Below are 17,621 nucleotides of genomic sequence, written 5' to 3'. Positions count from 1 at the left end.
GACAAATCTGTGGTGTTACAAATTTAGGGGATGAAATAACTGCTGTAGCCTCAGAGTGAAATGTAGACTGATTGATGGGTATATTTCTACATCAATAACTTGCCAAGTGCAGCTTTCTTAGCAGCTTTACAGATTAAATTGTTGTGCTTTTGTAGCAGTTAAAGCTTGTGAACGAAAGAGAGATAACAGGGTGCAAAAGACACAAGGTGAAAAGTACTACAGAGTATTAGGGAAAGTGAGGTAAAGAGAGAGTGGACATGGAAGCAGAACAGTAAAGGGGAGAGAGAGGCAGTAAGAGCGAGCAAGATATAATGTGAATAAGAGAGAGAGAGAAAGAGGGACGGGAGGGAGGGAGCAGACGAGACGCATAAAGCAGTGTGAGCGGAGCAGGCAGATAATAACCATCGCTCACAGCACACACAATGACCATAACAATCCGCCTAGAACAGGATTTATGGAGCTAATATAAGCGAGGAAGGAGGTAGGGGAGGAGAGGCAGAGAGGCAAAGAGCTCTCCCACACACGCCTTGTATCATCAAAAGGCCTAAAGAACATCTCATTGACAAACATCTCACACACACACACACACACACACACACACACACACACACACACACACACACATACACACACACACATACACAAACCAGTGGTGGAAGAAGTATAAAGATCCTTTAATTAAGTAAAAGAACCAGTATAAAAATGGTCCTGCATTAAAAATGGTACTTGTGTAACACAGAGAGCACGTATTCGTGGCAAAATGTATTTAAATTAAAAGTATCAGAAGTAAAATGACTTATTCTTATATCTGCCCACAGCTTATTTCGCATACTTCTGGACCCATCAGCATCGTATTTATGCCGCTCATTTATGACTGTATGCTCAAGGACCTCTCACGGTTGTGGTGATGAATATAAAAACATCTTATTGACTGTTGAATACCTTCATTGACTGCTGACTACTCACTCCTCTTAACTTGCAGGTCGGGGCCACAAGAGATCAACAACTGCCTCAGTGACAGCTCTGTCCTTACACTTCATCGAATCTGGAGTAACAATATGTTGCTAACGTTAAGCCAGTGCAGACAGCTGCATAGATTAAAATGAGTGTCAACAGATGTGTGATAAGTGAGATACTTTTGCAGTCTAGACGGGGTCAATTTGTATTAATTCAAACATTGCAGCAGTGGTCATTGCAGACATACACTCTCTGCACTGAGCACCTTTGTAGTTATATTTGCCATTATTAGGTTGTAATTTCTGATGTATCCAAATGTGGGATATCATCCTTTTCAAGGCTCACATGATAAATCTACAGGGTGTCAGAATGTTTCAAGTGGAACTGTTAACAACTCAGACATCTGCAATGTGACACGGGGCCCGACTGATTTTGTGTAAGATGTCAGAACACAAGGCTATACGCTTTTTTTTTTATAGTGGAGTAAAAAGTACAAGATTTCCCTCTGAAATGTGGAAGAGTAGAAGTATAGTAGCACAGCACAAAATGGAAATATTCAAGCAGAATTATACTCAAGTAAAGTACTTGAGTAAAATTACTTAATTACCTAAAAGTACCTAATTAAACATAAACAAAGTGAGTGGAAATCGGATCAACAATCGTGCATTTCAGTAACATACACTTACATGGATGTCCAAATTGTATGTATTTACACATACTGTATACGTGACAGGTAGGACAGAATCACACACACTGTTCGCGATGAACAAGGGGCAACCAAGGTAAAAAGATGATAGCCAAGGAAGATAATGATCCTTTCGCAAGTGGAGGAGTGTGTATGAGTGCTTTTTCATACATAACCAGAAGTAGCATCAGTGCAAGGGCTTGTAAGCATGCATGTGTGTGTGTGTGTGTGTGTGTGTGTTTGAGTGCATGTATTCTAATAACTCTGCGTGTTATCTTTGCAGCTTGTGTGTGTATATGAACATGCATCCACCCCGCTATAATTATGCAAATTGAAAGTCTTGCTGCTCCCACTGGCTTTAGCAATGAGCCTGGCACTTCGCTTTTGTGAGTGTCTTCCCACCCGTGGCTATTGGTGTATATGTATGTGTCTGTGTGTGTGTGTGTGTGTGTGTGTGTGTATCCATTAGTCCAATCACATCAGCAAGCTAAATTATGTGACAGAGCAAACAAACAGTGTTTGGTCCAGCAGGGCATCGGGACATCCAAAAAGTGACAGGGAGGCACAGCGTTGCGACCAAAGTACCCTGCTGTAAATTTAAATTGGTCTGCCTGCGCGCTTAACACCGAAGTTTGTGTGAGCTGTTGTGTGTGAAAATGAATATTTCTATCTCTTCCCTTTTTTTTTTGCACAAACACCAGCATCTCAGGCAGACTGACAATTAATCTTTACGAAGTCAGAGTTTATAGTTAAGATGGGCAGCCATATAAAATGCTTTTCGCGGCATCATCAGGTGCATCAGGAAGGATTTACAAGATATTTTACTATGATATAATGCACAGACTAAGTCATCATGCTCCGCTGTATATCTGCTGTAGTCTGTAAATATACTCCCACACTAAACCACAAAATCTTTTAAGCATTAATGATGAGTTGGAGATTTAATAAGCGTAGAGGCGAGAGGAGGTAGAAAAGAAACAATGGTATAAATAGGAAATAAATCGATGTGTTCGCTCCTATAAATATGACAGCGGGCAATTCAATTTAGTGGTCATACAGCGCATGTATCCATCCCAGCAGATTCAAATGTATCATATTTAGATATGTGTGTCACTATCAAAGTGTTGCAACATTTGCAAAACATTGTCAATATCATACATGAAAGTATTTCTTTTGTTTTAAGACAATACATAATGGAACAGCTTTGCAACTTGTTTCAAAGATAAAAGAAACATATTTGAGATAAGAGAGAAAAGGGGATCAAAGTATAGATGTAAAAAGTGAGAAGATAGGAGAGAATATGCTCCTTTCTTCAACAAAGTAAGCTTTTTCTTTATTTTTATCAAAAAAAGGTTTTAGTCTCAAACACACATGTTCAATAACAACATGCTGTAGGGTTAATATACAAGACAACGTGTGCAAATAAAGGACAAGGAAACAGAAACATCTGAAAACTGACACAAAAATGTAACAGATGGGATTCTTTTTATAATTTGCCAGCAATACAAATACAATAAATATAAGCATAATTGTAAGCACGGTAGCTAAATAGTAAGGAGTGTGTTTTATTTTGTACTGGAATTTTTACAGAAGTTTAAAGACACTAGAATCACTGGTTAACACATGTTGCCTGTTAAAATGACTAACGTAGCAATCTGTCATACATGCAACTTCATTCTTTTTTTACAAATCTTGTTCTTTGCCTAAGATGATGGTATTCAATAGGATACTTGAGTTAAGCTTAAGTCTTCAGTGTCTGTTGTGATATGTTAGCAACTTAAGCTACTGTAGATCTACCATTATCACTTATGTTGTCCTTTGCATAGCCTCTATTCATGGTTATAGTCATATCTCCAATCTCTCTCCGCAGAGGGAATTAGGCCTATCAAATAACTCTGTGTAAGCCGTAATGTAATTGCTATGGGCTCTGTGGCCATAACATGATTGCTGTAATCCATTTGTGGTGCAACAGGTTACTCTGGCACATTTCCATTATACACAGCTTGACAAGACACACACACACACACACACACACACACACACACACACACACACACACAAACACATGTACAAACATACTCACAGACTGAAAAACATAATAAACGGTTGTTGAAAGTCAAGTACAGAATCTAACCTTTTCAAGTATTAAAAAAAATGTCTCTATGCTCCAAAAATGTTACCAAAGCCTCTATTTATTTTGCATTAGTTCTAACTAGCTGTGACCCTAATCATGTTATTCTCTTTACAGCACTCATCACTTGTCTAAGATGCCAAGTGCAGGGTTGTGGGGTATCAAACTGACAGCCAAGATAATCAAACCAACTAATATCATCCAACAACGGCAACGCAACAACAACTCAAGCCAACAACCGAACTTGGCCTTTGCGTCCCCATGTTTGCACACTTCCACAAAAAACACTACAGAAGTTCTGGAAACGACTACTTCTAAACTGCATTGGGCAAACTATCTGACAGAGTGTGATGCGACACAAAAGACAGCACATGGCCCCTCTGGCTTGCATCTGTCGCAAATCATCCCTCTCTATCAAACAGAGAGATGCGATTTTAAGAGAAAGCGCAGGGTCAGGGGCCTCATGTGGCTGTGGGTGTAGTGTGCAGGAGAGGCATACAGAAATGAAGGTCAGGGATTTTCTTTCCACTCTGGCATTTTTCTAATGTACAGCTGTGACCAAACGATCTTTCAAAGAGCGTCCATGCTTCTCTGAGAGCTTGTGCTGTACAAAAGGCTTTTGGATGAAAAAAAAATCTATCAATTACTTTGAATTAAAAATAAAAATAAAAATAAATAGCTGTCCCTCAATATATTTTTGATGGTTAATTCAAGATAAAAACAGATGAATATACAGTCACAAACTTGCATGTGCTGAATAAAAACCCACTGCGAATTAGCATGCAACATAACGCTGATCTTGGCTTAAACCATCAGTTATACCTTTGACTCAGAACATGAGACATAATCAATAGCACAGCTGAAAGGCACACTTTGACTGCTAATACAATAATTAATCATAGTCAAAGATGACCACAGGGAATGTCTGCAGCTCCGAGTCATTTGGTTGGTGGTGAGTGAAGTAATGCTCTGGCCTTGAACACTCCTCTTTGGGGGGCTCAACACTGAAAACAACAACTTAACCCTTTAAGCCAAATTCTGCTGTGAGCCGGTTCGATTCATTGTTGGTTTCAGTCTTTTCGTGGGATTTGTTGACAATAGGAGAAACACAGAATATCAGCCACCTTAATTAAAAAGGGTCAGTCTTGCCTTTAGTTTGATTTTCACTGTCACATTATAAGATGAGAAATTGCCTCCATGGCTTCTAGCTTTAAGACAAATGGGGCTCCAGTTCTTCTTTCAATGATGGAATAATTCTACCATTCCTCTTCAATGAATAGATACAAGATCATAACATAAACAAACTGCTGTAACAACAGCCCTGTTCTCTGTCTACATTAAGATGACACACATACGCGAGTGCTTCAATGTCTGCCTTGCTATTATTGTATAGAAGCAAGCTTACCGGACCGGTGCAGGTCAAAGAGTCATCGTCAGCTTGCTCGCACTGGCCATCACACTCCACACACACTGACCCATTGGCATACTCTCGAATATCCCTGAGAGACAAGGAGGGCAGGGATCAAGATGGGTGTGGAAAAGAGGGTGATACAGGGGTGAGAGACAAGAGGGAAAGCAAAACATTATTTGAGAAATAGAGCAATAACATGGCTTTGTGTCCTTAGCCATTATTGATAGTACATATAGCAGAATATACAAAGTAAATGTGTCATATGATTAATACAAATATAAGTGTGATGCAGCACTCTCATATAAAACACTCAATTTAGTGTATTTTCATTATATATAAATCTGCTAATTCAGTGAAATTGCCTCGTGGACAAATTGTGCAAAAGAAAGAAAACAATCCAAAAGCAGTGATCCGTTGAATTCCTGCAAAATATGAATCCCAAAGTCAATATCACATTATATTTAGCAAAATGTAATAATAATGTTTGGTTCGAGTCCAGGATGTCATTTCCAGAACAATGCAGCGAGAGGGAGGGATTGAAAGTGATAGACACATTGTTTTACTACAGATATTTCTGCTTTCATCTGCTAGTACGAGGGTTATTTATTACATTAGTTACTTTCAAAATAAAGGTCAGTATGTAGTGATAACATCAATATGCTGTCTCGAACACACACATACTTGCGCACACACACACACACACACACACACACACACACACACACACTATTCTTAAACCCACACGCATTGTAGCTAATTAGCTAACTGTAATACTGATACCATCACGCAGGGGGTCGACGCAGTTGAAAAGGTGCAGTACCTGCGAGGGGTGCAATGCTTTCAAAAATCAATTAAATTAAGTGCCTTGTTATTCAATTTCTGAAATCCCCTTATAATAGTAGAACACCAGAGTGGCCTCGAAAAGTCATTAAATTTGACCACAGTGCGGCTGAGTTAGCACTTTACCTTTGTCGCTACAGGACAAGGAGAATGACTTTTGGGCACTTCTCCTTTGGTCAGCGAAGGAAAACAGAATGTTCTAGTAATAGAACGGAAAAATGTCGTCGGCCCAGTGGGATCTAAATCAAATTAGTATTAATTATGCTTCATCTGGCCTTCATAAAACCTTCCAAGAGTCAGGGGAGGTAAGCCTTTGTCTGGGTGTGTGCTGGTTGAAATAATAAAGGCTCCAGTGTAGCTGGAAGAGATCACTGACGCTTAAAACTCATATGGCTTGATGTTCTGCTGTATTCGGCCGAAACTGCTTTTTCTGTCTGTTAAGGGACAAATACAAAGATACAGCAACACATTTCCTGTGAATAATAAACCTTTATATACATTTGATTAAAAAACATTCATTTCAAATGGCTTTTTTTTAATTCAGTACCTGTTGGACCTGTATGTTCAACCAGATAACTAAAACTGCAGTTTTGGCATTTAGAACAATCACGTCCAACATTTTAAACAACAAAGTAAGGCGATTTTTCTGCTGTCTGACCGCAATGTGTAAATGAGCTACTGAGGCTAAAAGAGGGCTATCTTGTGGTTACGCAAGTCCCGAGTTTTTGTCATTCACACCTGATATGAAGTGAATTCTGCATCGTGTCATGCTATCCTTGTTATTGTAGACTTGCTGTAACTCCACAGAGGAATAAAGGTGCTGTAACAAAAACAGTTTAACTAGGAAATTTGATTAGTCAACGCTCAGCAGATACCAAATAAAGGCATCAAATAATGACGAAATATGAAACATTTCAAGGATGACTCGTGAGACACACAATGTGGCAACGCTCAGAGGGAAGGGTTTGGGTTTTGCATTCAGTGAAGCTCTATATTTTGGTAGATGATGTGCTGGTAACGCTGACGGTGTGGGTGGTGCTGACGCGCAGATGGACAGGTAGGCAGGGCGTGGCCCCGTGCGCAAGCAGTGACTGTGACACGCAGTGACACGCCTAGCCCCCCTGCCCGAACAGCACCCTCTGGTCCTCCTCATTCCATCTCCAGTGTGGCCACCAAAGATGTTTTTGATCATATATGGGCTCTGAACTCAAAAGGGTCTTTCCGGCACTTCTACAAAAAACGAATCTAAATTGTTATTAATGAAACCCCTCGTGGGTTTAATCTTGTCACCGTCTTTTGTGAGAATGGGATGGTATTAAGCTATACTTGATTTTTAAGTAGAGGCCCCCCCATGGTTTTGTCACTCTGCACGGGCGCCTTTTAAACAGAGAGAGTAACCACCGCGTGTTTAATTTTTCTATTTACCCTGCGGCTCTTAAATATTATCCATAGTAAACAGAAAGAAATGACTGCTGAACTTGAAAGCAGTAACAAAGAGCCTTGGGGTGTTTTTGAGCTGGAATTTAAGTTTTTATTAGCTGATTTTCCAGCACGTCTTCCAACAATTGAGGATTATTTGAAAATATCATCATTCATGGTCATAGCTGAAAAGGATGAGTTGATGGATGTTTCTATATTTGTCCTTAATTTGATCAGTGGAACACATTTTACTGATGCTTCACTCTGGAAGGAGTTCTGTCCCGTACTTGATTACTTGAAAAGTAAAGTTAGATTAGAGAATCATTTACAAACCACACTTTGAGGACTTCAGACAGAAGTTGTCTGCTTGTTAAAAGAGACCTAATACTAATAACGGGCAAACATGTTTCCACACAAGTTTTCATATTGTTTGTAAAAATTCTATTTCATCAAAGCTAATTAGGGTGAACATTTTGTTCATTTGCTCTAAAACATAATATTATAAAACCAGATGTTTCACAGCACACTAGCAGAAGATTCTTCTATTGTTCACTTTCGGTTAGGAAGTAAGTACTGTGTATTCTAAGCTGTCGTCACCACCAGAGGATCCTGTTTGATGCCAACTGTACTTATAGTGTCGTCTCGCAGGAGGAAACATAACAAACTATACTGATACATTAGTACATACAAATCTTGGTAACTTAACTAATCGGTTGTACTATTTTCAGTAAGCACATTTTCAGTGGAAATCTGCTTCAAATTGGCTTCAGCTTTTATAATCAATTGCCCAAAAACTTGCTTTCTTTGAAAAGTGAATTTAAAATACATACATACATACTTACATTCAAGATATCCATTGTAAAGGACTTTATTAGGGTGGAAAAGCCACTTTATGAAGTTTATAGTTACTGTATTTCAATTTATAAGTAACTGATCAGCATTTAACAGGGATGCTTTTATGCAAGAAAAGGGGGAAAATATATGTAAAAGTGATGTTCGAAGTATTAAGACTGATCTGAAATAAACCAGACTTTGTGATATGATTTAGTGGTTAACTTTCTTTCATGTTGCATCACACAGAAAGAGATGAAGACATGCATTGATGTAGTGGTTAGTTGAAGAGATGTACACGTTTTTGCAATGTGGGCAAACCTAACCTGACGACAGTTCGAGGACAACACATTATGTAATCTGCCAGTCAGGAGTCATCTGTATGCATGAATGAAGCGTAACTCACCCTTCATAAAGATTGCAGGTATCCACACAGGTCCGTCCACGGCTGAAGTATCTGCAGGAGAGGCACTGGTCTGGGCCAGGGCCCCAACATCCGGTGTCCGAACACAGCGGTTCACACATCATGCGCTCCTTGGCTGCTCATTAGACACGCACACAAAAAGAAACACAGTATGACCAAAAAGAATTACATCCATGTTGTAGTTAACAACATTCAACAAAACTGTGTGTCTGTGTGTTTGTGTCTGCTCGTAAGGTCTTTACCAAGCCAAATATCACAAAGCATGTCTCAAAGGGCTGTACATTTAACACATATCAATATCAGCAAAACACCCTTTTTTGTAAAATGTGCAACGAAATACAAAGCATTACAACCAGAACAATGTTACACGCACAACACATACAATAACTAGAATTACAGCCTCATGGTTGTATGCCTCCATACTGGTCAAGACGCAGTTTACATCCATGTCTGTCCAAAATGTAAATACTTTTTCATCTTATCCTAGTTGCCTCCAGAGAGCAGCAGCTGTTCATTTGCTGTGGTCTATAAAAGGTGCGTTTTTTGTCGGGGCGATTCTCCTAAAAAAGTGCCAGGAGTAATTGCAGCAAGACCTAGGAAGAGGTGTAGGGCTCAAAAGACGTGCTGAAGGATTTATATTCAGATAATTGAGCATTCACACGATAACTACCCTCATGGAAAAAGTGAAAGAAGACCTAGTTCCTCCCACAAAATACTCCCATCCAATAACGTCAACAGTTTTCAAACATTACATTAATTAGCTCTTTTTAGCCAAGGGACTGTGATGGCTATCCACCTTGAGTACATATACTGTGTACAGTATGATCTGTGTGTACATACATTGTCTCTATTTATGCATACGTGTGTAAAGTACTCTGTGATATGGCTCACTGTAGAGTGAGCAAAGGAGAGCGCTGTCCTGCTTCATTAAAAAGATGCTGAGCCAACAGTGACGAAGCACTAGTGGGACCTCGAAAGCACCTGCAGATGCCATGCAGACTTGTTGATTTAGCTCAGCAGTGAGAGTGAATCGTCAGACCTGGAACTTTATTGTCTGGATTCATTTGAAAAGGTTGAAACACAGCCTTTCAGCACTTCTCATAATTGTTGGTGTCTAAAAGCTCAAATATACAGATGTTGAATATTAGAACTACAGATTTTCCAGTAGGTCAAATCCATGAACATTAGTATCTGCTTTCAACACTCACATTCCTAGTTAGTCACACACAATCAGTTCGATAGTACAGTCATGTATGTTTTAGTGTTTGGGATAGTCATGCTATGCCATGATAAAAGCCACCATTGAATTCCAAAAAGACATTAAAGCATTAAAAGAGCCAGATTGTATGTGCTCTGTGTATCTGCCTCACTATTTCTCATCTCCTCTTTTCCATTCTCCTCTTGTCTCTGGATCTCTCATCTCTCTCTCTCTCTCTCTCTCTCTCTCGCTGTCTTTTGTTCCGCAGCACTCGTTTCTACAAAGGTTGTTACATCTGAGAGCATTACAGTGACAAAACGAGAGTGCTGAAGTAGCGTGATGACAGCACTGTAAATACATCCAGAACTTTTATCATCCCATCTGCTTCTAACATGATTTCCCCCTTGTCAGTGGATTGTATAATGGATTTTTCTCTTCTTTTCTCCATAGCTATGAATATGGTTATGAAAAGGACACTGCTGTTTTTGAGGTCCTGGCCACATGTAAGCCAGGGGCTATCAGCCAGAGCATGTTCAGATTGCAAAAAAAAAAAAAAACTGACAGGATGCAGATCCATGGATAAAAAAGAAGACAAGTGTTTCTTTTGAGGGCAGAGGATGAAAGCGTTGCCTTCCACAAGAGACAAAACCACCTCTGTTGGGCTTCCAGCGCCGTAGGTAAACTGACCATGCAGAGGAAAAAATGAGGAGAGGGAGGAATGATGGGTGCTGAAAAAAAGCAAATAAACAAGGGAAGAGGAGCACTTCCAAGATCAAAAGCTCTTCAGATGTTTCTGACATGGTTGGAGAAAAAAAAGCCCATGGGGCTTGGGCTGTCAGGTGCCTTGGGAGACAGGAGTACATGCTATGATCATGATTATGAGAGAGAGAGAGAGAGAGAAAGACAGAAAGAAGTAAGGAAGACGGAACGAAGAGCGAGGGGAAAAACAGTCTAATCAAAGGAATAGGACAAAAAATGTAATGAAAATAACGAGAGCCCATCAGAGAACTGTGGTGAACATTATCTAGAATAACCGCAGCTGTATGCCTTCACCAACCAGTAAAGTTGCAGTTTACATCCACGTCTGTCCAAGATGTCAACACATCCTTATTTTATCCTAGTAGACATTTGTGTGAAAGTGTTGTATTTAGCATGTGACTACTTGAATTGTGTTTCGTGAGGTCACCGTGACCCTGACCTTTGACCTCCAACATATAATCATCCTTCAGTCCAAGTGGACGTCGGTGCCGAATTTGAAGAGATTCCCAGGAGTTTGCGAGATATTGCATTAGCGGGCAACATCTAATATTTAGAAATCAAACACTTTGGGATTTTTTTGCAATTTTTGAGGAGACTAAAAAAAATCAAACAGCGAAAGACTATTTATTAAAAAACTAAAAGAGCTTTTTTTATATTATAATATTTTGTACAGATCATTGACTACAATTTTACTCCACATTGTGCACACTTTGTCATATTGTTTTCTCTCTTCCTGTGGCCTGTGTGAAATGATCTACCTAAGAATAAATTCTAGGAACGCCACTTAAGATCAGACTCCACCCAGTCCTGAAAGGAGCGCTGATCAGTCAAAATAATTTGAATCACCTGTGTGGGTTTACCGTGTGTCTGCAGTGTTCAGCCTTTATGCAACAGCCCTCTCTGACTTGAGTTTATTCCGCTGAGATGGTATTCACTGATGGTGCTAATAACTGGCCCAAGATTTGACCTTTTGAAAATGTGTGTGAAGAAAACAAAGTACATTTCTCCCTCGTGTTTTAACCTAAGGCTTGCGCTCTAAAAACAGCATTATAAAACACTGACATTTTATTGCTAACAAGGCATCACTCAGCAGTACGTTGCTAGACCCTATCATAAGCTCTGGGAGTCCCTTTTGTCAAATATTTGCTCTGATGAAGTTCTAGTAGGTGAAAGCTTGTCAAGTGCTTTGGACCAAAGTCATTCTTTTCTACAGGCAACACAGTTTAAAAGGTGTCTGACTTTCTTGTTTGCACAACGAGGTTAACCAAACGCTTTCCTTTTAACAACATTCCTCTGAAGCAATTCTTTCAGTCAAAACTCAAAAGAGCAGTATTACTCTTCATGACCAGACTTCAACCCAGTTCTGACTGTCAAATGATACCTCAGTAAAATAACCCAATAACCCAATGACGTTACTACCACCACAGCTACTCACACTCTTGAATAAAGATATGGGCACATACAGACTCTTTCTCCTCTGTCTTTGCTGCCCTATAAGGGCACACAGTCTGATGCACACATGCGGAGCCATGTCAAGGAGAGCTGTGTGTGTCCTCAAAATCACGGGAGGGAGAGGGAGAAGGAGAGAGAGAGAGAGAGAGAGAGGTTTGTGAGGACCAATTTGAGTTATAGACCTTCAGAGTAAGGACATTCTGGAAAGCCTGTCCTCACCTCTTCAAAGGCCTGTTGGAGGGTTCATGTTTGTATTTAATAAGGTTCAGGTTAGAATTATAATTTAGGGTAAAGATTGGGGTTAGGCATGTAGTTGTGAGGGTTTAGGTGACGGAAAGGGGGTAGGGAATGCATTATGTCAATGACACACAGATAGAAGTAAGGGGTGTGTGTGTGTGTGTGTGTGTGTGTGAGCCCAACACTAAGCAACTGCCCAGGGGAAAGGAGCACATGAACAGTGAAAAGGGGCCAACTCAATAATGCAAACACTGGCTCATTAATGAACATTACGCATAAATGAATAATGTCTTCACACTTGTGGCAGTGATATAATAAAAAGCTATTCCATTTTTAGAGACACAATTTTTGTCTCATCACTTCAGATAGTTGCGTAATTTAATTTCTTCAGATCTGAATGGTTCTGTTGGTTAATTAATCCAATTATTAGATTGTTGTTTTTAGTTGTCTTTACAAATGAGTGAGATAATAGCTGTATTCATACAACAGACAGAATAATAGATATGACAAGCGTATTTCTGCTATTACATGTGTGGTGTTAATGCTGCCTTGTGCGGGAGCACATAAGTTATGAAAAAAGCTGATTTCCTTAACCCGGAAAACTGTATATCAAACTGCCTGAGCAGAAATTACAGATTTGACATTCTCCCAAAACAATGGTGCTGTAGCGTTGATCTCATAGTAAGAGTGTTGTCTAAAAATTAATTTGTCAGGTTCTGTCAAACCATTAGTGTGTGAGGCTGAGGCCTTTGTTCCAGAGTAAATCTCAAACATATAATATATCATATATCTCCATAAACTATCAATCTGTAACCTATTTACCAAATGTTAATACATTTAGAAACAAACATATTCTGTTGATGGTGCTTTGAGCTGCAGAAATGATATTGAAGGCAAGAGAAAAACATAATCCATCACTGTTTATAAAAGTGAGCAATGGCTGTTAAGTGTTTACACTTTATCAACTTTTTCTACGTGTTATGACACATGGCTTTAAGATTCCAAGAGACAAAAATGGGATAGAGGCAAATGCTATTTGTGATCTGCACACATTTCAGCAAGAAAACAAAGTGGGCTGGTAAACAAGATTAAGAGTAGAAGGGGCTCCAGTCCTTTTTTTCATGTAGAGCTACATGAACATATGTGTTTTCTTAAATAAATTGTGATTATCAATGGTACTGTATTTTTTATCTATCTATCTATATATATATATATATATATATATATATATATATATATATATATATATATATATATATATATATATAGATATCTATCTATCTATCTATCTATCTATCTATATATATATATATATATATATATATATATATATATATATATATATATATATATATATTTAGTTTTGGGCAAATGTGTTTGCATTATAAAATTCATGCTTCACTCTTGTTTGATACGTCATATGATGTTTTTTGTAACAACAGTTGCTTTGCATGCTTCAATCATGCCTTTATATAGATTTTGGGGAAACAGTGATTTACAATACTTTTTCTTTTCAACAGTGCAGAATTAAACTCGTCAGCAATGCAGTTAAATGGTTGTGTCTTTGGCCCTTGTTCCATGGTGAACCAAGGAAAACTGTTTTGATAGGTTTTTGAAGTTTGTGATGGTTTGGGTATGCACTTACAGCACTTCTGTGGGCTCTGGTTGTTGCGCATGAGAACCTTCTGGTTCGGAGCACGGAACAGTCTTGTCCAGTTGACAGTGTTGTAGTAGCAAAGCTGGCTGTTCTCCGCAATGTGGACATTCCCAGCACTGATCTCTCTCAGGGACTGGAGCTGCAGTGATGAGATGCCCTGCTGCTTCAACACCAGCAGGGAGATCCCACTGAGAGGGAAGAACGGGTGGAGGTGAGAGGAGGAGAGGGCAGGAGGAGGATATTAAGTACATGACTTTATTTGAATGCACATTTTGCATTTGACAGCAAACTTATAAATACGATAATATTAGCCTTTGTGTAGCCGCTGAGTAAGATTAGGATGGGAATGTGCTGGATTTGCACTACCACATACAAACAGAAGATACAGGAGGGCGGGACTGCTCAGTGGAAAAGTCACGTTCAGATGTTGAAGTAAGAATAAAGAGAAAACTAATATTTTAGCTCTGAAGTGGGGAAACGAGTAGCAACATTCCAGTGTGGACTTCATTTGAAGAAACACTAACATTAAACAACACCAATGGAGTAAGATAAAGGTAAACGATTATCTCCTCCGTGGTCTTGCTTGTGCACAATTATAATCACTCATCATTATAATATCATCATTTCACAATAATAAGGTGTGTTAAAGATTTTCCAGTTTTTCCCAACCTTTAATATTTTAGTGTTGTCGACCTTCAATAAATACTCTGCATCTGCTTAATTCTTATTTTATATATTTTCTTTGTGGCCACATTTTGCTATATGCTGCCACAATCACATAACTTAAACAGACTGAACACTCTCTTTCTTCCTTCTTTTCTTCAAAGCCCCCACCCTTCCCCATACGCCCGACTTGCACAGTTTAAAAATGACAGGAGGCCAGTGGGGTGTCAGAGCCGGAAAGACAGACAGTATGCGGGATCAAGCTTGGGATAAAGGTGGATGGCAGGCTGTAATTTGTACTGCAGCCTGCTGTTTCCATCTGCAGGTGGATGACACACAAGAGCATCCACATGCCTATACACACGCACACACACACACACACACACACACACACACACACACACACACTACATCCCACTGTGCTATCAGCCGCACTGACGCTCACTTTTATCCATCCAAATGTCATTGCAAACTTTCAAGAACCTTTGGAAAAATCATTAAAATTCATCTGGGTTAGAACAACTAAATCGTCTTCTTAAATGTCAAAACAAAACCATCACAAAAATATTTTTTTTTGGCCATCAACCAATGCTGTGGTACCATGCCATATTTCTTAGTGACTCACTGACTATAGAAGAATAACCCACCAAACCACATTCATTATTTAAATACATAAACTAAGCCACTTATATTATTTTCCTGGTTACATAAACGATGTCTGTACATTAAAGGTGTCCTGTGGAGCTTTTGAATTGGTGCTGCGGAGCAGTTTTTATATGAAGACTCATAAGCGCATACAGTACAGTGCATATGTGATTCGATGCGATAAACAGTTTCAGCTAATGTGTCAACAAAGGCAGATTATGTTTTGGTGCATTTGTTTACAAGGAAGCTCCACAGGGAACCTTTAATCATGTACCATTTTGATTACATTGTAACTGATTTAGTGGGATTGTTTAATACATTTGATGAATCCAATCATTATTCAATTTAGTCTTTTTTTAATTACCAAAAGAGCTCGACTTTCAGGGAAAACTGACATTTCTTTGGCACAAAATAAAAAAACTACAACCATTTGTTTTTTACCAGCTTGTCTATCCGTTCAAAGCACTGGGCTCCATTTGAGGCAGTGTTGACACAGCTATGATATAAATTACACTGACTCAGAAAAATTGCAAAATGTATAATATTCTTAGATGTGTACCTGTACAGCGCTCTTCCCCCTATAGTTGCCAGGTTGGAGAAAACACTCAGGTCTGTCATGTTGTCAGGCCAAGACTGGATGTTCAGAAAGCCTAAATGGGAACACAGACACACACACACGCACACACACACACTGGTTATACTGTAATGAGTCACCAGTACTGACAGACTAATTTCAGCTGTCTATCATATCCTCTATTTCACACTGTGACATGAATAAAATGAGTAGGGAGAGTTGTCATCCCTCTGGATTTAGCAACATTCCAGGACCACAGTAAGTACACCACCTGAGTCTCATTTCAAAGCAGCCAAGCACCTCTTAGCCAAAAAAAAACGTTATGGGCAGAAATTCTACAGAGGAGTTTGGTGCCAGCTATGACCAGTGTAAAGTTTGATCAATATTTTTTGCATTTTCTTAACCTGCCTCTCTACTGTTGAATCATTTAAAAGATTAAATGAATACCTGAGAAGATGGCAGTGGCTAGGATTTTCAATCATGGTTTTAGATATATGAAATATTTAGTTGGGAAAAGGTGTGTGTGTGTGTGTATGTGTGTGTGTGTGTGTGTGTGTGATGGTGTGTGTGAGTGTGTGTGGGGGGTACAATCCCCAAGTCAACAAACAAATCAGTTTGATGAGACTAGACACCAGGGCAAAAATGTGGGGAGCAGAGTGAAGAGAGGTGATAAGAAGGTGGAAGTAAGGGAAGTTCTGGTAACACATCAAAAGAAAACACAGGGGCAACCAGCTAGAGAGTGAGCTCGCAGTGGATAGTGAGAAAAAACCTTGTGGGCAGTGTGGTGCATTCTCTAATCAATGAACAGTTTTTGACTCCTTTCTAATAAACTCACTCGGGATACAAAGGTTATCCAGAAAGGGAGGGATGGTGAAGGAAGGTAAGCAGAGTTGCAGAGAAGAAGGCCCCTCATGGCTTGTATTTATACAGAATCCTGGATTATACAGAAACCAGTTTTGGTAATCGTCCACGTTGTTTATTACATTCCTGTCCCTGACCTCATGGTGTGCACTGCCCAGAGGCAGCAACGCTATAGAATTGTTAGTGTACTTGTCAGCACTAATTGTCTTAATGACAAAACCTGCAGTACTGAGGCACCTCACCGCTTCATCATATAGGGCTCTTTCGGGCTATGCGGGTGCTTCCTCACAAAGGTAACAAGCTACTGCCTGCTGCACACTCGTCTTTGCTATTGTAATACTTGGCTAACAGCACACATATGTTGCGCATGTACAAGGACGGTACAGATTCTGTGTGGACACCAAACTCACAGTTATGAGTTACATTTGCACGAATAAAATGTACAATAAAAACAAATATTATATATTCTGTCTCATACCGTATTCCTGTTTTTACTCTGTGGAAATGACAGCTGGTGTATATTCTAGTCGGGCTTTGGACAGGTTGTGGGAGCTAAGATGGATGGTGTCGATGATGAGGCATCTCGGATCCTTGTTTGTGCTCTTTGGTAAAGCTATTGTTTTGGAGTTCAAGAGGAAGTCTGATGATATTCTATATTTTTCATATTCGATTCCAACAGGTTTGTCTGTGTAGTCTGATGCATCTTATTTATCTGTGTAACAGACCTCCACTGTTATCCAAAAACACATCAGTGAGCAACGCTGCTGCACTAGGTGAGGGAACACAGGCGCTGTAGTCAATCCCACGTACACTGTCCTCATGCAGTGAACACTCACTGCTGCACCAAATGCTGAATAATCCTCATCTGTAAATAATC

General features: G+C 39.4%; 1 protein-coding gene across 1 annotated transcript in view; it reads right to left on the bottom strand.

The window, feature by feature from the left end:
• erbb4b (erb-b2 receptor tyrosine kinase 4b) overlaps positions 1-17,621 on the bottom strand; it is a 279,720-nt gene that overhangs the window by 64,511 nt on the left and 197,588 nt on the right. The window contains exons 11-14 of the mRNA XM_079169947.1: positions 15,869-15,959; positions 13,990-14,189; positions 8,681-8,813; positions 5,179-5,272 (exon numbers count right to left, since the gene is read on the bottom strand). Coding sequence (XP_079026073.1) covers positions 5,179-5,272; positions 8,681-8,813; positions 13,990-14,189; positions 15,869-15,959 — 518 coding nt within the window. The remainder of the gene's footprint in view (positions 1-5,178; positions 5,273-8,680; positions 8,814-13,989; positions 14,190-15,868; positions 15,960-17,621) is intronic.

Source organism: Pholis gunnellus, assembly GCF_910591455.1.
Source record: "Pholis gunnellus genome assembly, chromosome: 12".
NCBI lineage: Eukaryota > Metazoa > Chordata > Actinopteri > Perciformes > Pholidae > Pholis > Pholis gunnellus.
The sequence above is the reverse complement of the archived record's forward strand: the minus strand, read 5'-3'. Positions and strand labels throughout refer to the sequence as shown.